This window comes from Muntiacus reevesi, chromosome 9 (genome assembly GCF_963930625.1).
Source record: "Muntiacus reevesi chromosome 9, mMunRee1.1, whole genome shotgun sequence".
Taxonomy (NCBI): Eukaryota; Metazoa; Chordata; class Mammalia; order Artiodactyla; family Cervidae; genus Muntiacus; species Muntiacus reevesi.
This window is the reverse complement of record NC_089257.1, coordinates 2,358,216-2,385,426: the sequence shown is the minus strand read 5'-3', so window position 1 is coordinate 2,385,426 and position 27,211 is coordinate 2,358,216. Positions and strand designations below refer to the sequence as shown.

At 39.1% G+C, this 27,211-nt stretch overlaps 2 protein-coding genes across 2 annotated transcripts; both read right to left on the bottom strand.

The window, feature by feature from the left end:
• Positions 1 to 5,285: 5,285 nt before the first annotated feature.
• LOC136174581 (olfactory receptor 5B12-like) lies at positions 5,286 to 6,311 on the bottom strand. The gene has a single exon (XM_065944756.1). It carries the CDS (start codon positions 6,306 to 6,308, stop codon positions 5,286 to 5,288), a length of 1,023 nt encoding a protein of 340 aa, XP_065800828.1. The 5' UTR covers positions 6,309 to 6,311.
• A 19,574-nt stretch (positions 6,312 to 25,885) lies between these two features.
• LOC136174578 (olfactory receptor 5B12-like) lies at positions 25,886 to 26,854 on the bottom strand. Its single transcript, XM_065944752.1, has one exon. It carries the CDS (start codon positions 26,849 to 26,851, stop codon positions 25,886 to 25,888), a length of 966 nt encoding a protein of 321 aa, XP_065800824.1. The 5' UTR covers positions 26,852 to 26,854.
• Positions 26,855 to 27,211: the final 357 nt, after the last annotated feature.

Sequence of the window (27,211 nt, the reverse complement as noted above, 5' to 3'; positions counted from 1 at the left end):
CCCCTTCTCCTCCTGCCCTCAATCTTTCCCAGCATCAGGGTCTTTTCAAATGAGTCATCTCTTCACATCAGGTGGCCAAAGTATTGGGGTTTCAGCTTCAATATCAGTCCTTCCCATGAATATTCAGGACTGATTTCCTTTAGGATGGACTGGTTGGATCTCATTGCAGTCCAAGGGACTCTCAAGAGTCTTCAGGGTCACAAGAAGTCAGACATGGCTGAAGCACACACACACACACACACACACACACACACACACACATGTATGTGTACATATATGCATGTGTGTGTGCTAATTTTATATACAATACATATAATTAAATTATTATCTTGGTAAGTTTAATTAACATATCATCACCTAACAGAATTACAATTTATTTTCTTTGGTTAAGAAATCTTAAGGCGTACCCTCTGAGCAACTTTTAAATATGCAGTAGATTATAATTAATGGTAGCGATTATGCTGTACATACATTCTGAAAACTTCTTTCTCTTATACCTAGGCGTCTGTACCTAAGCACTTCTTGGGCCCCTCAGCGGGTCAGCCAGGGGCCCACTTGCACTCACCAGTGGGCCAGCACTTGCTCCTGGCACCCTGGGGGCTTATAGCCAGCCACCTTGACCAGCCTGACTCATCATTGGGCCAGCACTACAGAGGACTCTCCTAGACAGTCAGCCGGGCTAGGATCCAGTCCTTCCAACCAGCAGCTGACGGCCTCTGCACAAGGCCAGGCCCAGTGACCAGCCAGACCAGAGGCCAGTCACACCTATCCGCACACCCAAAGACGTCATCCTGCTGCAGCAAAATGACTCCAGCACCCATCGAGGGGGCTCCCCTGGAGCACAGAGCCCTGGGGAGCAGAGGGGAGTGTCCTGCTGGGACGTGTAGGATGTCTCCTACATGAAGCCACTTTCCAAGACCGGGGAACATAACCAACCTATCAAATACATATAAAGTAGTGAATTTGACTAATCAATGAATTAGTCAAAATAAGGCAACAAAGTAATGTGATCCAAATGAAATAACAAGATAAAGTTCAGAAGAACTTAATGGACGTATGCAATCTATCCAATAAAGAGTTCAAGGATTTGCTCCAAAAGATGCTCGAAGAACTCAGGAGAAGAAAAGACGGACATAGTGAAACTTTTAACAAAGTAGAGAACATAAACAAAATCCAAACAAAGCTGAAGAATAATTGAAATTTTAAAAAATACACTAGAAAAATATCAACAGCAGATTAGTTGATATAGAGGAATGAATCAGTGGACTGGAAGATAGGGTAGTGGAAATCACACAAGCAGAACAGGAGAAAAAAAAAGAAAAACAAACATCAAGAAATGAGAATAGTTTAAGAGACCTCTAAGACAACATCAAGGAAATTAACATTCTTGTGATAGGGGTTCCAGGAAGAAAAGAGAGAGAGAAAAGGGAAGAGAACATATTTTAAGACATAAAGGTGAAAACTTCTCTAACCTGGGAAAGGAAACAGATAGCCAAGTCCAGGAAACACAGAGAATCCCAAACAGGATCTACTCCAAAAAGTCCACACCAAGACACCTTGTAGTTAAAAAGGCAAAAATTAAAGAGAGAGCATTTAAAGAAACAAGGGGAAAGAAAGAAATCAGGTACAAAGGAGCTACCAGAAAGATACCGTCTAGCTTTCAGCAGAAACTCTGCAGGCCAGAGAAGGTGGCACGGTACACTTAAAGTGATGAAACGGGAAAGCCAAGAATACTCTACCTGGAAGGGCTATCATTCAGATTTGAAGGAAAAATCAAAAGTTTTACAGATTAGCAAACTCTAAAAGAGTCCAGGGCCACCAAACTAGCTTTACAAGAAATGTAAATGAGACTTCTCTAAGTGGGAAGCAATAGGCTACAACCACAAATAGAATATTCTGAAAGTAGAAATCTCACTGGCAAAGGCAATTATACAAAAAAAAAAAAAAAAAAAAAAAAAAAAAGGTAGCAAATCAACCACTTATAAAGTTAATAGGAAGGTTAACAGACAATAGTAATAAAATTATCTACATCCACAATAAGCAGGTAAGGGATACACAAAACAAAAATGTGTTTCTCCCTATTGCATATTCTGTGCAATATTGTGTTATTAATTCTTCTCTAAAGGTTTGGGACAATTCACCAGTGAAGCCACTTGAACATAAAATTTTTTCTCTGGGTAGAGTTTTAATTATTATTAACCTAATTTTTTACTTAGCATAAAAAAATTATTTTTTCCCTTGAATCTATAGTGTTTGTTTGTGTCTTTTATAGAAATTGGATCTGTCAACTAATTGTAACCATATAACTGCTCTTACTTTTAAACATTCTTATTTCTGTTAAGTTATTTGAGACTTCTCTCTTTTTTTCTTGATCAATCTCAATTAAGTTTTGTAAATTTTATGATCATTTCTAAGATATGCCCCATGTCGCCCCACATTTATAGCCTCCCAACTAGCAATATCACTCACTAGAATTCTAAATTCTTCCCCAAGAATGAACATACATTGACACCTCATAATCATATAAAGGTAACAATTTACATTAGGGTTCACTTTTAGTGTTGGATATTCTACAGATTTGGACAAATATATGATGGTATTATCCTTCAGTATAGTAATATACTAAGTATTTTCACTAAACTAAAAATCCTCTGTGATCCATCTAGTCATCCTTTCCAAAGCCCAAACTCATAACAAACAGACTTTTTTTTTTTTACTATCATCATAGTTTTGCCTTTTCCAGAATGTTAATAGCAAAACCAGACAGTTGGAAGTTGATTCACATTGGTATCTTTACTTAGAAATATGAATTTAAATATTTTTCATGTCTTCTCATGGCTTGATAGTTCACTTTCCTAACACTGAATAACATTCTATTGTTTGAATTGCACAATATTAATCCATCCCTTTATTGAAGGACATATCAATTGCTTCCATGTTTTCTTAATAATGAATAAAGTTGCTATAAATACTCTTGAGCTACTTTTTGTGTGCTACTTTTAAGTTTTCAACTTATTTGGGTAAATACCAAGTAAAACAAGTGCTAAATTATATAGTAAGAGTGTGTTTAGTTTTGTAAGAAACTGACAAACTGTCTTCCAAAGAGATGGCACTATTTTGCGTTCCTATTGGCAATGCATAAGGGTTCTTATTGCCCTACATTCTTAGTAGCACTTGATGTTGTCAGTGTTCTGGACTTTGGCCATTCTAAAAGACGTGCAGTATTCTTCCATTGTTGCTTTACTTTGCATTTTCATTATGACATAAAATGTGGATGATACTTTAGAAATTAAGGTTTTGTATTTGGGTTAGCCAAAAAGTTCATTTCCTTAAGATGTTATGGAAAAACTTGAACTTTATAACCAATAAGATAATTTGTAAAAAAGAGTTAACATCCAACCATGGAAACCAAAACAGAAAAAAAAAAAAAAAAAAAAAAAAGATAATTTGTGAAAGATTATATATAAGAGGAGGCAGAGTGTTCAGGGATGGCTTCATGAGCATGAATCCCATGTAGCCATGAAGACCTTGTGCTCAGAAAGTTCTGCACTGGGTTTAACACTCTGCTCTTGCTAACTTAAAATTGCTACACATTTTTAACAAGCGGCTCAGCACTTTTGTTTTTACACTGGGATCTGCAAAATATGTAGCCAAAATGATTCTTCACACTTGAAATAGTCCAGGGAGGTTTTAGCATTTTATAAGGATAATTCATAGAAAATGAAGAACCTGGTTCCTTTTCTCCAAAAGGAAAAATCTTTCCTATCAGGAGAGATAATCTGTTGCTGTGATCTTTCACTTGGTTCTGAAGGATATACATTTTAACTATCTCCATTTCATTATTGTGAGCAATCACTCAATTATGTCTGACTCTGCGATCCATGGATTGTAACCCACCAGGCTCCTCTGCCCATTGGATTATCCCAGGATTAATACTAGAATGGGCTGCCATTTCCCCCTCCAGGGGATCTTCCCAACCCAAAGATCAAGCCCATGGCTCCTGAAGCTCATACATTGGCAGGCAGATTCTTTATCACTTGAGCCACTCTCTGTTATCCCAGAAAAGGATGCGCTGGCTCTTCAAGTCAAACCACAGCAGCCCTCAGTGCTAGATTCAAATCATCCCATTCAAAATATCACTTCCCACATATGGGTCCATGGTTTCAAAATAAATTTACATTCTTATATATTTTCTACATGTGTTCTAAATTATTTAACCTAGAAAGAAATAATTGCAGAAAAACAAGTATATAGAGAATTGATCATTCAAAGACATTCTCATTAGACTAATTTAAATTGGTACTATTTTAGTTTTAAGAGATATGTTTATAAGCAATTATTATCATATCTCTGAATGAGTCTTACTTTTCTAATATACCCACATTTAAAAGCCAGACTAGCTTATTCTAGAGACTGGTAGAGACTGGTAAGGAACAGTCAGCCCAACCTCTAATTTGAGCCGGAATGGTGATCTATCAGTTGGTGACCCGGCTGTAATTGGAAAAGAAGGAGCATAAAATGTGTCCTTAACTGAGCATCTATAGACAAAGAGTTAAGCCTGGCTATAAAACTAATTGTTGTTATTTTTATATCATGCTTTAAATTATATTTTCATTAAATTCCCTTTATATTCTGTTATGTCTTTTTCTGTTAAAATTGTCTCATGAAGATATTACTCTGGGTAATGAGCTGATAAAGATGAAAATTGAGATAAGTAAAGATGCCCGTTTAATGATGTTTATTGTTAATGAAAAAAATTAAAAAAAAAAAAACAAAAAACACTCAGTAATAAACCTATAGTGATGATGTTTGGCAGGAGTATTAAGTATTTAAATGAAATAATCTCAAATATAGAGTTCTTTCTTAATAAAATCACATACAAAATGACTATTTCTATCTTAAAATATATAAAATTATATTTAAAATGTATCATCAGACACCAAAACCAGTGGTTCAAATTGCAGTTTAAAAACAGACCAATCCCATTTGACTTTTGAACTCATTTTTCTCTCCACCCATGGGTGTGTGACTTACATGTAAGTTGCATGAAAATAAGGTACAGGGGGCACGTACTTAAATATGCATGTGAGCATAAATGCCCATATGAAAGTATGATTGATCACAGAACAAATATACAATAAAATGTAATTTAAAAGAATTTTAAAAATATGAATTATAGTTACATGCCTGATTCCTCCAAAGTCATTACTCCTGAGATCACATTTTGTCAACACGTTTGTTTCCTAGACTTAAAACTCGAGGAATGATGTAAAAAAATTACATAATTATTGACCAAGCAAGTCAATATTTTCCCTAGCTTGATTTGAAGTGTATGTAACCGTACTATTGCTGTTTCTGTATAATTCAGATATGAACCTCAGCGAGGACTCTGCCTTCCCCACAGCCTTTTTCAGGGCGCCCTTGACCTCCCTGTTCCTCAGGCTGTAGACCGGCGGGTTCAGCGCGGGAACGACCGCGGCGTAGAGCACGGACGCCATTTTGTCTGCGCCCATGGAGTGGCGGGAGCCGGGCTGCAGGTACATGAAGGCGCCTGCGCCGTAGAAGACGGAGACGGACGTGAGGTGGGAAGCACAGGTGGAAAAGGCCTTCTGGCGCCCTTCAGATGAGCGCACCCTCAGAATGGTGACAAGGATAAACAGGTAGGAGACCAGGATGACCGTGATAGTAAAGGTGATGTTGACGCCTGCCAAAACAAAAAACACCATCTCGCTCCTGTTGCTGTCTGAGCAGGAGAGAGCCAGGACGGGAGTGGCGTCACAGAAAAAGTGGTCAATCACATTGGACCCGCAGAAGGAGAGGCTGAACGCGTTCCAAGTGTGCACAGAGGTCTCCAGAAAACTAAGGACATAGCACCCTACCACCATCCGGGCGCACACCCTGGGCGTCATGATGGTGGTGTAATGGAGGGGCTTACACACCGCCGCATGACGGTCATAGGCCATTAAAGCCAAGAGCAAAGTGTCCACAGCAAGAAAGACAGCAAAGAAGAAAAACTGGGCGGCGCAGGCATTGTAGGAAATGACCTTGTCTCCGCTGAGGAATCCTGCCATCACTTTGGGAGTGACGGCTGTGGAGTAACCCAAGTCCACCAGAGAGAGGTGGCTGAGGAAGAAGTACATGGGGGTGTGGAGACGAGAGTCCAGCAGGATCAGCGTGACCACCCCCAGGTTCCCAGTGAGAGTGAGGAGATAGATGAGCGTGAACACCAGAAAGAGTGGGAGCTGCAGTTGTGGGTCATCAGTTATCCCGGCAAGAATGAACTCAGTCACGACCGTACTGTTCTTCATGGGGGTTATTTATGAATTATGAAAATGCACTGTATCAATGAGAAAAGAGGATCTGGGTGGTACCTGAGCTTAGAACCGTAATTATGTTCAAGTTATACCTTGTATCTGAATTTTCTAAACTAAATATAAGCATAACAACAAAACTAATTTTTAAATAATATTAGAAATGTAAAATGTTCTAGTTTAAAGAATTTGGATGGTAATATAACCCAGTACCTCTATCCTCATAAATGATTGAAACTGAAGTACAGAAATGGAAGGAGACTTATACAACATCATTGCAGAGATTTGTTAAAAATGAGATCCCTTGTGGTTCAGTGGTGAAACCTCTGTGCTTCCAACGTAGGGGGCATGGGTTTGATCCCTGGTTGTGAACTAAGATGCCACATGCTGCACAGCGTGGGCAAAAACTAATAAAAGAACAATAAATAAATTTAAAAATGAAATTTGTTAGTCTCCCAATTCAGATTTTTCAAACATAGACATATTCATATTATATGCATATTCATACAATAAAATAGCTTACTGTAATTTAATTTGCTTCATTGTGATTACCACTGTTGTATCATGAGCAGTGCTATATTCTAGTAATACAAATTTTAATATATCAAGTTCTAGCTTTAATAGTCTCACAAGATAATAGAATACATAGAGTGAATAATTTCCCCAAAGTTCAATACTGTAGAAATTCCCATTCAAGGAATAAAAAATCCAGAGAATAAAAGTTAGCAAGTGTGAGTCCAGACTAAGGACATTTAAATGCAAATTCTAGCTCCACCTTGTGCTAGATGCCTGACTTTGGGTATTGTTCACTATCACTAGGTCATCAGTCTTCCCTCAAACTCAGTATCAAACTGGAGTGACGGTGGAAACGGGCATTGCAGGGTTTTACACGTTATGGCTAGGACAGAGTTATTGGTCTATGCATTGATTAGAAGGGTGGATGTTGTAGTAGAGGAATTCCAGATAACTCTAAAAGGAAACATCCTATATGCTCCCTCATGCATTTGATTCTTTGCCAAAACCTTTTCACTCTCATGTTCTGTCCTTACCCTCCTCTAATTTTTCAAAAAATACTCCTGTTTTACTCAAGTTTTGCACAGTCCAGCTATGCCAAGTATTTTCTGAGTCATCTTGTGTATTAACTAGAGTGTCTGAGATTCGGGTTCTCCATCTGTAAAATGGGTCTAACATTATTGCCTGATATTTAACGGAATTTAATTAATGTAGATATTCTTCCTGTTAGAAGATAATGAAAGATTCTATCTAGGGACCCAAAATGTAAGTGAGGTTAAAGAAAGCTTCCATGTAAGAATGAAATCTGGATTACTATGATGTCACCCATTTCCATTTTCTTTGCATTAAGCTTATTAATCTATACAACAGTTAATGATGGCTTAGAACAGGATGGTACTGAGGGAGATAGTGAGAAGTTAAGCAATTATAGATATATTTCAAAAGTAGAACTGATTGGATTTCATGGTATGTTGAATGTAGGCATTAGGGAAAGAAGGAGCAATAATGACTCCATTTTTTGTATAATAACAAAAGAATGGTGTAGAAGAAGCAGATGTTCAAGAAATAGCCAGAGTGACAATTTCAGAATAGTCATGGTGAGTCTGCGATTCCTTCTGGCCAACTAACTTAGAAGAGTTATGTAAACAGTTGGACTTGTTGCATCAGAGTTTATTAATTCGAACTATATTGGCAAATTGCTAGTGATTTAATCTTCTCATATCATATTATATCCACAAAATTAAATAAGACCTCTAAAAGAAAGACTTTGGAGCACAAAAATCAGGGAGTATGATAATGTTATAAAGTCAAGAACATGAAACAATACAGCATTAAGAGGAAAGTGGAAGAGAAAATTGCCATCACAGAGCCGGCTGTCTCAAGACACAGGCCTCAGTTGGACAAGTAGGGAGCTTGCAGAGGAGAAATGAAGTGTGTGCTGGTTATGCTGATGACTGACTGAATTCCAGAAGGAAGAGGAGAATGATCAGGAGTTGGGCAGGCCTGGCTGCTGGGCTTAGAAAAAGGGATATGAAGAGATGCAGCTGTTATGTAACGGGGTTGAGGGCTGGCCTGAGAGTCCTCGGCTTTGTGGTGAGTGACACAGTGACAAAGAGACTCGTGAGACGAGTCCTTCAGTCTCAATATAGGGGGGAAACCAGGCCGTGAGGCTGTGGGGTGGGACGTGAGGGCGATGGTCTAGACAGAGCCTGCAGTGCCTCACCCCCCCTTTACTCCTGCTATTGGTGGTGGGGAGGCCACTGGGAGGCATTACCATCCTGAGAAGGCACCCTCTCGGTTTCTACCTTACCTTAATCAATACAAAGATAAGTTGAGGGATAGGGGAAGTACACCAGAAGCATTTCATTTTATTTTTCACCATCCCTTTTCTCAACAAAGTGAAGGAGTGAGTCTTGATCCGGCATTTTCCTAAGGAGGAGAAAAATAATTTCAGGCATGTTCGTGAGATAACATTAATGTTAAGATAAGAATTATAAAACACCTTTGAATCATGTATAGACTTTTTTAGCAGTCTTTCTATGGGTTGGACCACCACATTGGGTGTTCAGGATATAATTGAAAAGTGCACAAGATGCCCTGTACCCTCAGTACAAGGCTGATTTATTCTTCAAAGAATAACATGAATTTCAAAGCTTCCATGAAGTCTTCTAAAACTCCTTCTGTCTAGACACAGCCTTTCTGTTATAATCTACAGGGCACCATTCATCACTTTGTTACTCTTAATGATTTGGTTCATCTTAATTTAAGCATGTATGGACGTAAGAGTTGGATCATAAATAAGGCTGAGTGCCAAAGAATTGAGGCTTTTGAACTGTGGTGTTGGAGAAGACTCTTGAGGTCCCTTGGACAGCAAGGAGATCAAACAAGTCAATCCTAAAGGAGATCAACGCTGAATTTTCATTGGAAGGACTAATGCTGAAGTTAAAGCTCCAATACTTTGGCCACCTGATGCAAAGAGCTGACTGATTAGAAAAGACCCTGATGCTGGGGAAGATTGAAGTCAGGAAGAGAAGGGATGACAGAGGACGAGATGGTTGGATGGCATCACCAACTCAATGGACATGAGTTAGAGCAAATTCTGGGAGCCAGTGAAGGACAGGGAAGCCTGGTGTGCTGCAATCCATGGGGTTGAAAAGAGTTGGACATAACTGAGCAACTGAACAACAACAACAATTTAAACTTCATCTCCCATATAGAGCATCAATTCTGTATAAGTAGACAAACTTAAATAATGAATTAAACTATGATAGTTAGAAACTGCAGAGCACTTTCTGTTTTCAGGGCACCACATGCATGCTATACCTCCATTGATTTATCACCCAACTATGTGAGATATTATCCCCTTTTCACCTAGGGGGAAACTGAAGCTTACTGACAAAGAGTTATACACGGAGGTCCATAAAACTAGTGAGTTAGCAGAGTTGGTATTTGAAGTCATATCATTTTGAATCAAAGCCTGAGTTCTTTTTGTTAAGATTTTTGTTACTGTGGATCATTTTTAAAGCCTTTACTGAATTTGTTACAATGTTGCTTCTGTTGCTTCTGTTCTGGTTTTTTGGCCATGTGGCATGTGGGATCATAGCTCCCTGACCAGGGATCAAACCCGCTCTGCTAAAATGTGAAATTATAATCACTGGATTGCCATGAAAGTCCCAACTCTGAGCTCTGATCACCAAAAAATATTCCCCAAATCTTTTATATATAATCTAAACTTTGTACCCCAGCCCTGAGCACAAAAAGTTACTCAGTATATTGGTGTATTCATGAATGAACCTATAATTATTGAGTTCATCATTCACAGGTAATGTGGCAGGTAAAAAGCATGGTCTTGGGAAAGAAACATATGATTAGCTAATGAAAATGTGGCTAATACTTTATTTTTCTGAATCTCAGCCAAATGATGAGAACTAGATCCACAATGTCCATAATCAAATTCCTCTCCTCATTTGAAAGAAAGAAAGAAAAAGAGAAAGGAGAAGGAATGAAAAGAAAAAAAATTACTACATATAAAAGTTACATAAATAACATCAGTTAATAAGCCTCATAAAGTGCTGGAATTTTTTTCAGTAAATCATCCAACACTCATCCTCCTCCAAGTACTAAGTGCTTACAGTATATCAGGTTGTGTGCTAATTTTAAGGGCCACGATGACATAAAAAACATATTCCCTGATCAGGAAGTGCAGAGGATCGAGAGAGAGAGATAAAATGGTGAATGCTGATTCACCCTTCAGTCAATATAGCTAATAGTTAATCAGCCTGGGTGCCTAATGCCAGCAAACCATAACAATGATCACTGGAGTCCAGGTCCCCTCACTCATGAAAATTGTTCCTTCTGGTGTGACTTTTACACCCGTTCTCTTGGTGCATTTTTATGATTGTTCTATTAGACTTGGTACCATTTATTTATCTCTATTTCTTCTGTTTTTCATTAATGGTGTTATATGCCCTCCAGATTTTAATAAATTTCTAATCAAGATTCAGTTCAATACTCTCAAATACCTTAAGATTAGATGATGGAGCTAATATTTCCATACTTCAGAAGAAGAAACAAAAAGTGAGAAGAGTTGAACAACTTTTCAATTTCTACAAACCCCTGCACGGGAAAGCAGGGACTCAAGTCCCTTCCATTCCTTTTACTTTTTTTACAAGATAAATGCACATCCTTCTTAAGAATTTCCATAGTGTTTGTGACACAATCTCTTTTTAAAAATCACAGACATATAAAAACATTCAAAATGTTCAATATTCAGTTATGGATAAATCAAGATGAAAACAGGTGCATTGATATATTTTCCTGGTTACTTCTGACCCTACAAATTTACACAGATTGCAGATTTGATTGGAGGCTTACCTGGCTTCTTGGACAATGGACAGGCAAATTCAACACTTCCACATGTGAATCTCAAATCCGAAATTCAGTCTATAAAAGAAAAGATATATTCTACTGAGATGTTCTTCTCAGCCTTTGATCAAAAGGAAAAGTTCTTCAGAGCATGGAAAGATTGAGGAAAAAACACTTAATGGCAGAGAAGTAGCTAGCATGTCTTGTATGGTAAGAGCTGCTGATCTACCTTCTTAAATAAGTCACTTAATTGCTTTAAGCCACTATATATTCCTCTATTAAATGGAGATGCTAGAAAGGCAGCCCCAAACAATATCTTCCCTAAAAGACTACTGCTGTCATGAGAAAATAAGAGAATCCCTGTAGTGTCTTGAAAATAGTGATCATGATAATCAAAGTCATGATGATTGGCAGGTATTTGCCTTGGTCATTATTCTAAGCTTCCTGTAACTCTGCAGAAATATCATCATATCTGTTAGATAACTACTGACAATCATGTGAATGAATGAATGGTCAAGGGGCTCTAGCACTTGGTCTATTACCTGTAATATAGGCCAAATGGAGCTATTAGAAACTGGAAGAGAGAGAAGTTTATACACCCACAGACTTCTCAGGGGACAAAGCCCCCATGAGAGCAGCAACAGGTCCTGATCTCACTGCTGGAGGACAACTGATGAATGTGTCTATAGGGATCCAGCTCTGCTTGTTGAGGGATTCCTTGCGTGTATTAATATAATGTGTGTTGGTTTTCTATGATAATGCTAAAATCAAGTTACGTCTTTACCTCTAGTGTCCAATATTGACATAAACATGGGGTATAGGGACACTAAGCCAACTGGATCCCGGAAAGAAATGCATGACTTAATTCATCAGAAACATTTGAACTATTAGTAAGAATTATTAATTCATTCAACTGTGTATTGGTCCCAAATGAGTTTAGTCATACTCGTGACCCTAGATGTCCATATCCATGCAAAACAAACATGTTCTTAGCCTCATGTGCTTAAGCCTATTGGGGAAACAAACATGGAAGATACTCACAATAAGGATATAAAATTACAACTAGAACAAGTTGCCCATATGAGAGTGAACAGTAAAAATCTACCTTAAATTGTTAGGCCAGAATGTTTTTCTCAGGAGAATGAACGCCTCAGTCAATACATAAAGGATGAGCAGAGGCAGCGTGGGAAAGATTGCCCAAACAAAGAGAAGAGTTATGGTAAGGACTCAAGTTTCGAACGAAGTTGGCAGAATCCAAAGAAACCGGAAGGACTACAGCGTTGGTAGCAACACTTGTTCCTTGGAAGTTTGTTTTCAGCATCCTTTCCAGAATAAAATTCAGAAACAAATACAAACAAACAAAAATGCTCATCCCAAACATTAAAAAATTATCAGGAGGAATGACTGGACCAGCATGGACAAATGGTAAGAATAATTCAACTTTGTCCTACCTAAAGCAGAAAACCCTGGGACTGGCAATTCGTTTCAGACTGGAGTACATTTTGTTACCACTAATTTGGGAATTTGCATCATTGTGTGCCAAGCCATATCCCATTTCTCAAGAAGAACCTGTTATATTTAAAAATTATTCTGAACAACCAATAGTTTTAAAAGCTCCAGTGGAGAAATTCCTAGAATTTGCTTTGTGATATTTGAGTAATTAATATCTACTCTATCAAGTCATGACTGAAAGGTATTCTCATATACAACACTTTTCAGACTCTGTACGCATCATTCATCACCATCTGAGGCTTCCAGTGTTTGGTTTTTATTGTTCTTGCCCTAGTAGAAACGGCTGCTACTCTTACTACCAGAAATGGTAGTAGTAGAATCTTTCTTCTAAGTTCATGTTGAGGACAGTATCTAGCATGAGAAACATGAGCATATAAGGTGCAGATAGACATATTGAGATTTAAATACAGGACTCTTCATTTTGTCGTTATGAAACCCTTAACAAACACTTGTATAAGATTGACTTTAATAGTGCTGTATACATCATTGAATTATAATATACTTGTAAGGCAATTTTTATAATCTCATTACAGTGTCAAAAAAGAGATAATCACTCAAAGATTTTATTATGATTGTTGCTATTCATTTATTGACTCACAACAAAAGAATCCTTGACAACACACAAGATTATTCTCATTCTTTCATTGACTCATAATAAAAGAATTCTTTGAGGATACAATGTGTTGAACATTTCCCCCCCAAAAGAATACAGACATTTATACTTAATACTGGAATATAAAGCATGTACACAAATTATTATGCTGCAAATAAGAAGTGATGATTATGGTCAGAGAAGTACATGTCAGTTATTAGCACTTAGAATGACTCTGATGTTGTCTTCATTAATAGTGTAATGTCTATGTATATGGCTTCTCAGGTGGCACAGTGGTAAAGAATCTGCCTGCCAATGTGGGAGACACAAGAGAGATGGGTTCAATCCCTGGGTTAGGAAGATCCTCTGGAGGAGGAAATGGCAACCCACTCAAGCCTTCTTGCCTGGAAAATTCAATGGACAGAGGAGCCTGGTGGGCTACAGTCCAAAGGGTTGCAAAGAGTTGGACATGACTGAGTAACTGAGGACACACACATATGCATGTGAATACATATGTATACATATGTGTATGTATCAGTTCAGTTCAGTTCAGTCGCTCAGTCATCTCTGACTCTCTGTGACCCCATGGACTGCAGCACGCCAGGTTTCCCTGTCCATCACTAGCTCCCAGAGTTTACTGAAACTCTTGTCTGTTGAGTGGGTGACGCCGTTCAACCATCTCATCCTCTGTTGTCCCCTTCTCCTCCTGCTTTCAATCTTTCTCAGCATCACGGTCTTTCAGATGAGTCAATTCTTCCCATCAGGTGGCCAAAGTGTTGGAGTTTCAGCTTCACCATCAGTCCCTCCATTGAATATTCAGGGCTGATCTCCTTTAGGATGGACTGTTTGGATCTCCTTGCAGAGTCTTCTCCAACACCACAGCTCAAAAGCATCAATTCTTCGGCACTCAGCTTTCTTCACAGTCCAGCTCTCACATCCATACATGACCACTGGAAAAACCACAGCCTTGACTAGATGGACTTTGTTGGCAAAGTAATGTCTCTACTTTTTAATACGCTGTCTGGGTTGGTCATAACTTTTCTTCCAAGAAGCAAGCCTCTTTTAATTTCACGGCTGCAATCACCATCTGCAGTGATTTTGGAGTCCAAAAAAAGAAAGCCTGTTACTATTTCCACTGTTTCCCCATCTATTTGTCATGAAGTAATGGGACCAGATGCCATGATCTTAGTTTTCTGAATGTTGAGCTTTAAGCCAACTTTTTCACTCTCCTCTGTCACTTTCATCTAGAGGCTCTTTAGTTCTTCTTCGATTTCTGCCATAAGGGTGGTGTCATCTGCATATCTGAGGTTATTGATATTTCTCCCAGCAATCTTGATTCCAGGCTGCGCTTCTTCCAGCCCAGCGTTTCTCACGATATACTCTGCATATGCATTTATAGTATTACATATATTATAATAATAATAACATAGAACACATAGCTACTGAACATATGTTATATGCTCTGTGCACTCAGTTATGTCCAGCTCTTTGTGACCCGATAGACTGTAACTGGCAGGCTCCTCTGTCCTTGTAATTTTCCAGGCAAGAATACTGGAGTGAGGTTTGCCATTCCTATGCCAGGGGATCTTTCTGACCCAGGGATTAAACCCGTATCTCTTGCATCTCCTGCATTGAATTCTTTACCACTGGGAAGCTATGTACTACCTAATATAGTACTCACAAAAAAACTCCTATATAGATGTTATTGCTATTCTTTTTTAAAATGAGAAAAGAAGCACATTTGGAGAAGTTATGTAACTTGCAAAGGACACACAGCAGGTATACATGAGCAATCAGGCCACAAAAATCATAAACAGTATGTTTAAACTGTATGCTATGCTGCTGAAAAGCATATTACAGATTCAGTATATCACAGCTTGTTTATGGTAGAAAGTGAATCACAATAAGTCTGGTTGTCTCAAAAAGTGCTCTACAGAGTTGTATTTCTTCAAGGTGGTATTACTTATTCAAATATTTGTAATATGCTGTATAATCCTTTCATGGACACTAACTTATACATGACTTTAAAGTTAAGTTTATATTTGACAAATCCAGTGTTCCTCAACTTTAATCCTAAATATACTTTTTAAAGAATTCCTGTTAACTTTTTATCAAATGAGCTAGAGGATACAATGGAGTAGCATCTTTTAAGTAACTCCATGGTAAATATCCTATGTTAGTGCATATATATGGAGTCTAGGAAAATGGTACAGCTGAGCATTTTTGCAGGATAGGGGTAGAGATGCAGACATAGCGAATGGGCCTGTGGATACAGAGGGACAAAGAAGGAGGTGGATGATTTGGGAGAGTAGGATTGGCATGGCTTCCCTGATAGCTCAGTTGGTAAGGAATCCACATGCGGTGCAGGAGACCCTGCTTTGATTCGAGTTGGACCATAAAGCTGAGCACCGAAGAATTGATGCTTTTGAACTGTGGTGTTGGAGAAGACTCTTGAGAGTCCCTTGGACTGCAAGGGGACCAAACCAGTCCATCCTAAAGGAAATCAGTCCTGAATATTCGTTGGAAGGACTGAAGCTGAAGCCAAAGCTGCAATACTTTGGGTACCTGATGTGAAGAACTGACTCATTGGAAAAGACCCTGATGCTGGGAAAGATTAAAGGCAGGAGGAGAAGGCGATGACAGAGGATGAGATGGTTGGATGGCATCACCGACTCAGTGGACACGAGTCTGAGTAACTCCAGGAGTTGGTGATGGACAGGGAGGCCTGGTGTGCTGCGGTCCATGGGGTTGCAGAGAGTCGGACACGACTAGAGATTGGACTGAGCTGAGCTGACTGAGGACTGGCATAGACAGGCCCTGTGGGCATGAGCTGGTGGGAGCAGCCGTGCAGTGTAGAGAGCTCAGCCCGGCGCTCGGTGATGACCTAGGGCCGGGTGGAGGGGCTGGGAGGAGGCAGGGGGCGTGTGTGTCCATGGAGCTGACCCACTCTGCCGTACAGGAGAGGCTAACACCGCATTATGAAGCAATCACACTGCAGACTCTTTGCAGCCCCACGGACCCCGCCACACTCCTCTCTCCACGGATTCTCCAGGCAAGAACACTGGATGGGCTGTCATGCCCTTCCCCAGGGATCTCATCTATTTATGGACGACTTCCAAATCCATACCTCTTCTCCTGACCTTTTTCTAAGGTCTAGATTATTTATCCAATTGCATTTTGGCATTTCCACGTAAGTGTTCAGTCAAAATGTCAAACTTAAAAACAAACAAAAACAGAAAGCCAAAAATACTTCCATGTTACACAGATTCAACATCATATTTTCACTTAATGAAAGTCAAAAAGCAAATTTCAGAATCAGCCAAAGAATAAACAAACACTTTCAAAGGTGCAGAAGTGGGACTGACATCTGATTTCTCAACATGAATAACAAGTTCAGGAGTGATTGGAATGATGTCTGTAAAGGTATTAAGGACTAGTAACTCATAAACTAGAATTTTACAGCCAGTTATCATATCTTTCAAAACGAAACAGAGTAAAACCCTCTTCCCACAATAAAACTGAGAGATCCAGATGCCTGCAAATCTATACTGAAAGGAATACCAAAGAAAGTTCCTCCAGAAAAAAAAAAAAAAATATATATATATATATATATATATAGGAAATTAGAAAAAGCAATGGAAAGACTAATAGGTTGGTGCTACAAATAAGTTATATTAACTGCTTTAAATAATGTTGAAATTCTAAAGTTTTAATTGTAAGTAGAGTCAAAATATTTGACAATAAAGCAAAAAGGGGTGGGAAGCAAACAGAATCAAAATATGCAACTCTTTAACACTGAGGAAAAAATAAAAGTATAAAGGTACAAGTAAGTAAGTAAAGGATGAAAGTTGCAATATAAGAGACAAAGAAGCAAATTATTTAATATTAGGTAATCTTACTCTAAAGAAAGGAAAAATATGAAACACACAATAGGTGGATTGAATAGATAACCAAGAGGCAGATTTCAACCCACTGTATCAGTTATCACTCTGAGAGTCAAAGTCCAATAATTTTATATAAAGATAAAAGCTTATTGAGCTGAAATATACTGAACTGAATATATATTTAGGTATGAAATGTGATAACATAAAACATTTGTTTCCTAATTGCTAAAAAAAAAACAAAAACTGAATGGCTTCTGTTATCCCTTTTGTTATGCGAAGTAATCATCAGTATTTTCTAAAGCTACCCTAAGAAGATGCAATCACAATTCCTTTTCTAATATTTTTTCTCCCACAGTTGTTACCAAAAGTGCGATCCGGCTGCTCACCCCTTTAAAGCCAACAAAGAGGCAAGGAAAGGTTGCTTTATTTGGAGGCTGTCAGCTGGGATGGGGGTGGGATGGTAGGGTGGACTTGTGTCCAAAGATCACTTCCCCCCTGGTAATCAGTGGGCAGGAGCTTTAAATGGGGATTTCCAGGGATGTATAGGTGGAGGGAGGGGGCTACATGCAGAAACAGCCCAGTCAGCTCTGACAGTCCTCTTGAAATTGGTCATCAGAAGTCTGATATGTGTCATCTTGATTGTTTTAAGTGCACTTAATCTGTAGTTCCAGGGTCAGCTTGTTCCCATTTATTTGAGGCCAGTTCTCAAAATTGTGGCAGCTTCTGTCTTGGCTACAACCTGGCCATCACGCAATTAACTTCCTCCACCCAGTGAGGTTTCAGTATCTACAAAACAGAACATTATCTACAGCACTTAAGGAGGAACTAAAGGCACTTGAGTTCTTTTAATGACTAAACTATTATTATTAGGTCTTGACTGTTTTCCTTTGTTTCTGCATTTTCTCACTTCTCTGATTAAACTTATTCTTTAGCTACAGTCTTTCTACAGACAAAAGGCAGGCAGAAGGTATGGTGGGGAAGGACCATGGGGTTCTGTTACATTTCAAAGTCATAGCACTAAAAGAACCAACTTTACAAGATGAGATTGCATGGCAACTTAATAGGAGAAGCAGGTTATGGCTTCCTCTTTGTACACAGTCTTAATTTACCTTTTTAAAGTTGAGGTTTAATTGACATATAGCATCATATCAGGTGTACAACATAATGATTGAACACTGGTTTGAACTGCAAATTGATCATAAGACTAGTTAACATCCATTCCCACATGTAATTGCAATTTTTTTCCCTGTGATGAGGATTTTTAAGATCTGCTCACTTAGCAACTTTCAAATATGCAGTACAGGTTTATTAACTACAGTCACTATGCTATATGTTAATTTACTTTATAACCACAAGTTTTGCCTTCTGAATTATCTCATTCTTTTGACAACACTTTTGGTTCATAAGGGCTTCCCTGGTGGCTCAGACGGTGAAGTGTTTGCCTGCAGTGTGGGAGACCTGGGTTCAATCCCTGAGTCGGGAAGATCCCCTGAAGAAGGAAATGGCAACCCACTCCAGTGTTCTTGCCTGGAAAATTCCATGGATGGAGGAACCTGGTGGACTAAGTTCATGGGGTCGCAAAGAGTCGGACATGACTGAGCAACTTCCCTGGTGCCTTGGTTCATAAACGGGCTCCTTATACTCCATGACAAACCTCAAAACTCCTCAATTCTAGATTTCTTGTTTCAGATGGAAACTGAAGTGAATTTCTTCACTTAGCCTCACTTTCTAAATCTTTTTAATGGAGTTAGTGATACCCACCCCTGAGGTTTTACAGAGTTGTTTGATTATGAAATAAGATGGAGCATGTGAAACCTTTGGCAAATCACTCAGTCTAAGAAAAGATTTCTCTTGTTATCAGACAGTGCTATGCAAGGTCATCCTGATTGATGCACCGCAGCTACGTCACTGTGAAGGTAAAGGCCTCCGGCTCTGAGACCCTGGAGACCGCCTTGTGCTAAAATCAGTGAACAAGGTTGCCCCGGGCAGCGGGTTGCTCTCACTCTAGTGAGTTTGAATGAAGCCAGATTGGGATTTAAGGGTCTGGTGACTGATGTCTTGAAGGGGATTGTACTGGCGAGAAACTCTTAGGGAACAAGTTCTCTTGTAATACACCCATAGCTCCATGCCTATCGAATATTTTAATTAAAATAATGCCTGTGGGGACCAAGTACTTAGGGAAACTACTAAGGAAAGTCATGGGGTGTAAGAGTTGTTATTTCTTCTCAAGTAAACCCATCTGTTCCCCCAAATAAAGAACAATTATTTTAACATTCTTGGAAGCTGCTGAGATGGACATTAGAGCAGGAAAAGTAACACAGGCTGGGGCATCAAACCAGTCACAAAGACCTCGGACAACATGACTTCCGTAAGTTCAGTGGGATTGTTTTCTTCCTTTCTCTTTGGAGATAAGTATCTTCCTGCGTCTACTGTACACCTTGAATTTGAAAGCCATAGCCTGACTAGAAGCAAAATCTAGCAAAAGGCAAGCATCCCAATTTTATGCTCACCCAATACTAATCTTGCTTCTCTTTTATGTATACTGTAAACCTTCAGATGAAATTTTATTTCTTGGTTTTCTTACAATCATATATGGGCTGAGTGGTTTTCTAAGTAATTTGTTTCTAAGAGATAAAGAGAGACCATACCTTCTCATTCTTACACTTAATAATACTGACGTCTTCCACAAGTGACTCCAAAGGTTTCTGAAGGTGGAAGGAGAGAGTGTGATGAAAATTGCATGATAGACATACATAAAAAAAAAACTCAAAATAGATTAAAGATCTAAATGTAAGACCAGAAACTATCAAACTACTAGAGAAAAACATAGACAAACACTCTCTAACATAAATGACAGCAGGATCCTCTATGACACACCTTCCAGAGTAATGAAAATAAAAGCATTTATTTCCAATATTCTGGGAGGTGGGTCATAGAAGATCTTGCTGTGATTTATGTCGGAGAGTGTTTTGCCTATGTTCTCCTCTAGGAGTTTTATAGTTTCTGGTCTTACATTTAGATCTTTAATCCATTTTGAGTTTATTTTTGTGTATGGTGTTAGAAAGTGTTCTAGTTTCATTCTTTTACAAGTGGTTGACCAGTTTTCCCAGCACCACTTGTTAAAGAGATTGTCTTTTTTCCATTGTATATCCTTGCCTCCTTTGTCAAAGATGAGGTGTCCATAGGTTCGTGGATTTATCTCTGGGCTTTCTATTCTGTTCCATTGATCTATATTTCTGTCTTTGTGCCAGTACCATACTGTCTTGATGACTGTGGCTTTGTAGTAGAGTCTGAAGTCAGGCAGGTTGATTCCTCCAGTTCCATTCTTCTTTCTCAAGATTACTTTGGCTATTCGAGGTTTTTTGTATTTCCATACAAATTGTGAATTATTTGTTCTAGTTCTGTGAAAAATACCGTTGGTAGCTTGATAGGGATTGCATTGAATCTATAGATTGCTTTGGGTAGAATAGCCATTTTGACAATATTGATTCTTCCAATCCATGAACACGGTATGTTTCTCCATCTGTTTGTGTCCTCTTTGATTTCTTTCATCAGTGTTTTATAGTTTTCTATGTATAGGTCTTTTGTTTCTTTAGGTAGATATACTCCTAAGTATTTTATTCTTTTTGTTGCAAAGCAAAAATAAACAAATGGGACCTAATGAAAATTAAAAGCTTTTGCACAACAAAGGAAACTATAAGTAAGGTGAAAAGACAGCCCTCAGATTGGGAGAAAATAATAACAAATGAGGAAACAGACAAAGGATTAATCTCAAAAATATACAAGCAAGTCCTGAAGCTCAATTCCAGAAAAATAAACGACCCAATCAAAAAATGGGCCAAAGAACTAAACAGACATTTCTCCAAAGAAGACATACAGATGGCTAACAAACACATGAAAAGATGCTCAACATCACTCATCATCAGAGAAATGCAAATCAAAACCACAATGAGGTACCATTACACGCCAGTCAGGATGGCTGCTATCCAAAAGTCTACAAGCAATAAATGCTGGAGAGAGTGTGGAGAAAAGGGAACCCTCTTACACTGTTGGTGGGAATGCAAACTAGTACAGCCACTATGGAAAACAGTGTGGAGATTTCTTAAAAAACTGGAAATAGAACTGCCATATGACCCAGCAATACCACTTCTAGGCATACACACTGAGGAAACCAGATCTGAAAGAGACACGTGCACCCCAATGTTCATTGCAGCACTGTTTATAATAGCCAGGACATGGAAGCAACCCAGATGCCCATCAACAGATGAATGGATAAGGAAGCTGTGGTACATATACACCATGGAATATTACTCAGCCGTTAAAAAGAATTCATTTGAATCAGTTCTAATGAGATGGATGAAACTGGAGCCCATTATACAGAGTGAAGTAAGCCAGAAAGATAAAGAACATTACAGTATACTAACACATATATACGGAATTTAGATAGATGGTGGCGATAACCCTATATGCAAAACAGAAAAAGAGACACAGAAGTACAGAACAGACTTTTGAACTCTGGGGGAGAACGTGAGGGTGGGATGTTTTGAAAGAACAGCATGTATACTATCTATGGTGAAACGGACCACCAGCCCAGGTGGGATACATGAGTCAGGTGCTCGGGCCTGGTGCACTGGAAGGACCCTGAGGAGTCGGGTGGGGAGGAAGGTGGGAGGGGAATCGGGATGGGGAATACGTGTAACTATATGGCTGATTCATGTCAATGTATGACAAAACCCACTGAAATGTTGTAAAGTGATTGGCCTCCAACTAATAAAATAATATTTAAAAAAAAAATAAAAATAAAAAAAATAAAAAAAAATAGAAAATAAAAGCAAACATAAACAAATGGGGCCTAATTAAACTTAAAAGCTTTTGCACAACAAAGGAAACTACAAGCAAGGTGAAAAGACAGCCCACAGATTGGGAGAAAATAATAGCAAATGAAGCAACTGACAAAGAATGAATCTCAAAAATATACAAGCAGCTCCTGCAGCTTAATTCCAGAAAAATAAAAGACCCAATCAAAAAAAAAATGTGCCGAAGAGCTAAATGGACATTTCTCCAAAGAAGACATACAGATGGCTAACAAACACATGAAAAGATGCTCAACATCACTCATCATCAGAGAAATGCAAATCAAAACCACAATGCGATACCATCTCATGCCGGTCAGAATGGTCGCTTTCAAAAAGACTACAAACAATAAAAGCTGGAGAGGGTGTGGAGAAAAGGGAACCCTCTTACACTGTTGGTGGGAATGCAAACTGGTACAGCCACTATGGAGAGCAGTGTGGAGACTTCTTAAAAAACTGGAAATAGAACTGCCATATGACCCAGCAATACCACTCCTCGGCATACACACTGAGGAAACCAGATCTGAAAGAGACACGTGCACCCCAATGTTCATCGCAGCACTGTTTATAATAGCCAGGACATGGAAGCAACCTAGATGCCCATCAGCAGATGAATGGACAAGGAAGCTGTGGTACATATACACCATGGAATATTACTCAGCCGTTAAAAAGAATTCATTTGAATCAGTTCTAATGAGATGAATGAAACTGGAGCCCACTATACAGAGTGAAGTAAGCCAGAAAGAAAAACACCAATACAGTATACTAACATATATATATGGAATTTAGAAAGATGTAACGATGACCCTATATGCGAAACAGCAGAAGAGACACAGTATAGAAGTATAGAACAGATTTTTGGACTCTGTGGGAGAAGGCGAGGGTGGGATGATCTGAGAGAATAGCATTGAAACATGTGTAGTACCATATGTGAAATAGATCGCCAGTCCAGGTTGATGCATGAGTCAGGGTGCTCAGGGCTGGTGCACTGGGATGACCCTGAGGGTTGGGATGGGGAGGGATGTGGGAGGGGGTTTCAGGATGGGGAACACACGTACACCCATAGCTGATTCATGTCAGTGTATGGCAAGAACCTCTACAATATTGCAAAATTATTAGCCTCCAATTAAAACAAATAAATAAATTTTAAAAATAAAAATAAGAGAAACTGATAAACTGTTCTCCGAAGAGGCTGCACCAGTCCGCCTTCCTGTTGGCAGTGAATGAGAACTCCTGGGGCTCCGTGTCCTTAGTGGCGCTTGGAGCTGGCAGTGTTCTGCACATTGGCCATTCTATAAGACGGGCAGTGTTATTTCATTGTTGCTCTAATTTGCATTTTCATGATGACCTAAAATGTGGAGAATAATTTAATTTTAAATCTTAATGGTTTGGTAATTTTAAAAAGATTATACCTTAGATGAGGAGGACTCTTCAGGGCTGGCCTCCTGATCATGAATCATGATGTGAAGGTCTGTGCCTTCACACAGACCTTGTGCTTAGGAGGTCCTGCTCCGAGTTTAAAGCTCTGCTCTTGCCAACTTAAAACTATCATTCATTTTTAACAAGGGGCTCAACATTTTAGTTTTTACATTGGTATCTGCAAAGTATGTAGGCAAAATGATTCTTCACACTTGAAATACTCCAGAGAGGCTTAGCACTTCACAAAGAAAATTCCTAGAAAATGAAGGTTCTGGATCCTTTTCTCCAAAAGGAAAAACTGTCCCTATCATTAGGGGCAATCTGTTGCTCTGGCCTTTCATTTGGGTGTGTGTGTGTGTGTGTGTGTATTAGTCATTCAGTCAAGTCTGAGTCTTTGTGATCCCTTGGACTGTAACTCACCAGGCTCCTCTGTCCTGAAATTCTACAGGCAATAATACTGGAGTGGGTAGTCAATTCCCTTCTCCAGGGGATTTTCCTGACCCAGGGATTGAACCAATGTCTATTTGGTTCTGAGAGATATACATTTAACTATCTCTGTCATTCCTTAACAGGATACGCTGGCATGTCAAGTCACGCCACAGGAGCCCTCGATACTAGATTCAAGACCCAACATGAAAGCATATGTATTTCATTCTTCCCATGTATGGGTCCACTGTTTTGAAATAAATATATATTTTATATGTGTTCTAAATCATTTAGCATGGAAAGAAATATTCACAGAAGAAAACAATACACAGGGAATTGATAAGTCAAAGAAATCCTTTTTAGAATCATTTAAATTGGCACAATTTTCATTTTAAGAGATATCTTTAAAACTATTATCATATCTCTGATCAATTCTTAGTGTTCTAATATTCCCAGTTTAAAAGCTAGGCTAAGGTTTCCCTCTTGGCTCAGTGGTAAAGAATCTGCCTGCTAATTCGGGAGACGTGAATTTGATTCCTGGTCAGGGAAGATCCCAGCTCCAGGGCAAGTAAGCCCATGTGCCACAACTATTGATCCCGTGCTCTAGAGCTGGGGAAAGGCACCGACTGAGCCCAGCTGCTGAAGCCCACGTGCACCGGAGCCCATGCTCTGCACAAGAGAAGCCCGTGCACCACAGCTGGAGAAACTCACGAGGCAGTGGAGACCCAGCACACCAGAAAATAATAAAACAATAAAAAATTTTAAAAAACTAGGCTATATTATTCTTAGAGATCCATAAGGACAGTCAGAGCAGCCTCTGTTTTGAGCCTGAATGGTGATCTGTCAGTTGGTGACCTGATTGTACATGGAAAGGAAGGAGCATAAAATGTGTCCTGAGATGAGCATCTGAAGACAGAGTCAAGCCTGACTGTAAAACTAAATGTTATTTTTACTTCAGTAAGTCAAAATACGCTTACATTACTATCTCCCTTGTCTTATACATTGCAATGCCCTTTTCATTAAAATTATCACATGAAGATGTTACTTTGGGTAATGAGTTGATAAAGACAAAAACTGAGATAAAGATGCCCATTTGATGATGTTTATTATCATTGAACAAAGAATAAAATAAAAGCACTCAGTAATAACCTATAGCAAGGATGATTGGCATGAACATTAATTAAATAGTTTCAAATAAAGAGTTTTTAAAATAAAATGACATACAAAATGACTATTTCTACTTAAAAATATACATGTTTATATTTAAGAATGTGTTATCAGACACCAAAACCATGGTTTCAAATTATAGTATTAAAAAAAAGGTGGATCTTATTTGTCTCTTGAACTCATTTTTCTGTCCATATGTAGGTGTGTGCATTGCACGAGATTTGTATAAATAAGGTACATGTGAGCATGTATTTAAATATGCAGGTGAGCATAAATGTGCTTATGAAAGTGTGGATGATCATGGAAACAAATATACAGTAAAAGTAATTAAAATGGAAATTTAAAAATATGGATTATAGGTTCATGATTGATTCTTCCAATGTTGTTATTCCTGTGATCTCATTTTATCAACACATTTGCTTTCTAGACTTTAAAAGAACTTGAGAAAGGAGGTAAAAACATCTTTATAATTGTTGACATAACAAGTCAATATTTTCCCTAGCTTGATATGACCTGTATGAAACCATGCTGTTGTTGTATATACATAATTAAAATATATGTCTTATTGAAGATTTTGCCTTCCCCACAGCTATTTTAGGTCTATTTGATTTTTCTTTTTTACTTTTTATTTTGTATTGGGATACAGCTGATGAGCAATGCTGTGATGGTTTCAGATGAGCAGTGAAGGGCCTCGGCCGCACACTACATGTATCCACTCTCCCCCAAACCCCCCTTCCGTCCCGGCTGCCACACGACACTGCGCAGAGTTCATGTGCCGACACAGTGGGCCCTTTCTCCAGTTTACATACAGCAGTGTGTGCATCCCCATCCCCAACCCCCTAATTATCCCTTCCCCCTCATCCTCACCCCCAGCAACCACAAGCTCGTTCTCAAAGTCCCCACAGCCTTTGTTAAGACACCCTTGACCTCTCTGTTCCTCAGGCTGTAGATCAGTGGATTCAGCATGGGGATGACTATGGCATAGAACACAGATGCCATCTTGTCTGTGCCCATGGAGTGGTGGGAGCTGGGCTGCAGGTACATGAAGGCGCCTGCCCCATAGAAGATGGAGATGGAACTGAGGTGGGAAGCACAGGTGGAAAAGGCCTTCTGGCGTCCTTCAGATGAGCGCACCCTCAGAATGGTGACAAAGATAAACAGGTAAGAGACCAGGATGACCATGATAGTAAAGATGATATTGAATCCTGCCAGAATAAAATATACCATCTCGCTTCTGTTGCTTTCTGAGCATGAGAGAGCCAGGACGGGAGTAACATCACAGAAAAAGTGATCAACCACATTGGATCTGCAGAAAGAGAGACTGAATGTGTTCCAAGTGTGCATGGAGGCCTCGAGAAGGCCAAAGACATAGCACCCTACGACCATCCAGGCGCACACCCTTGGTGTCATGATGGTGGTGTAATGGAGGGGTTTACACACCGCTGCATGACGGTCATAGGCCATTGAGGACAAGAGAAAAGTCTCCACAACAAGAAAGCCAACAAAAAAGAAAAACTGAGCGGCACAAGCATTGTAGGAAATGACCTTGTCTCCAATGAGGAATCCTGCCATCACTTTGGGAGTGACGGCTGTGGAGTAACCGAAGTCCGCCAGCGCGAGGTGGCTGAGGAAGAAGTACATGGGGGTGTGGAGACGAGAGTCCAGCAGGATCAGCGTGACCACCCCCAGGTTCCCAACCAGAGTGAGGAGGTAGATGAGTGTGAACACTAGAAAGAGTGGGATCTGCAGTTGTGGGTCATCAGTTATCCCAGCAAGAATGAACTCAGTCACCTCTGTACTGTTCTCCATAGGGGTTATTTATGCATTATGAAAATGCACTGTGTCAATGAGAAAAGAGGGTTCAGGTAGCTACTGAGCTCAGAACCAGAATTGCATTCAAGTTATGCTTTATATCTGAATTTTCTGAATTTAACATGGGCATAAGAGCAAAGAAACTTATGCAAAATCACTGCAGAGATCTGCTAAAAAAGAAATTTGTTAGGGGACTTCCCTGGTGGTCCAGTGGTTAAGACTCCATTTTTCCAATGAAGGGGTGCAGGTTTGATCTCTGGTTGGGAATAAAGAGCTCGTATTCCACTTGGGATGGCCAAAAAAGAAAAGTAAATTAATTAATTAAAATTTGATTTGCTATCATTCCATTCAGATTTT

Coding starts and splice junctions, on each gene's coding strand:
- LOC136174581 (XM_065944756.1), bottom strand. CDS start 6,308: ATGAAGAACAGTACGGTCGTGACTGAGTTCATTCTTGCCGGGATAACT.
- LOC136174578 (XM_065944752.1), bottom strand. CDS start 26,851: ATGGAGAACAGTACAGAGGTGACTGAGTTCATTCTTGCTGGGATAACT.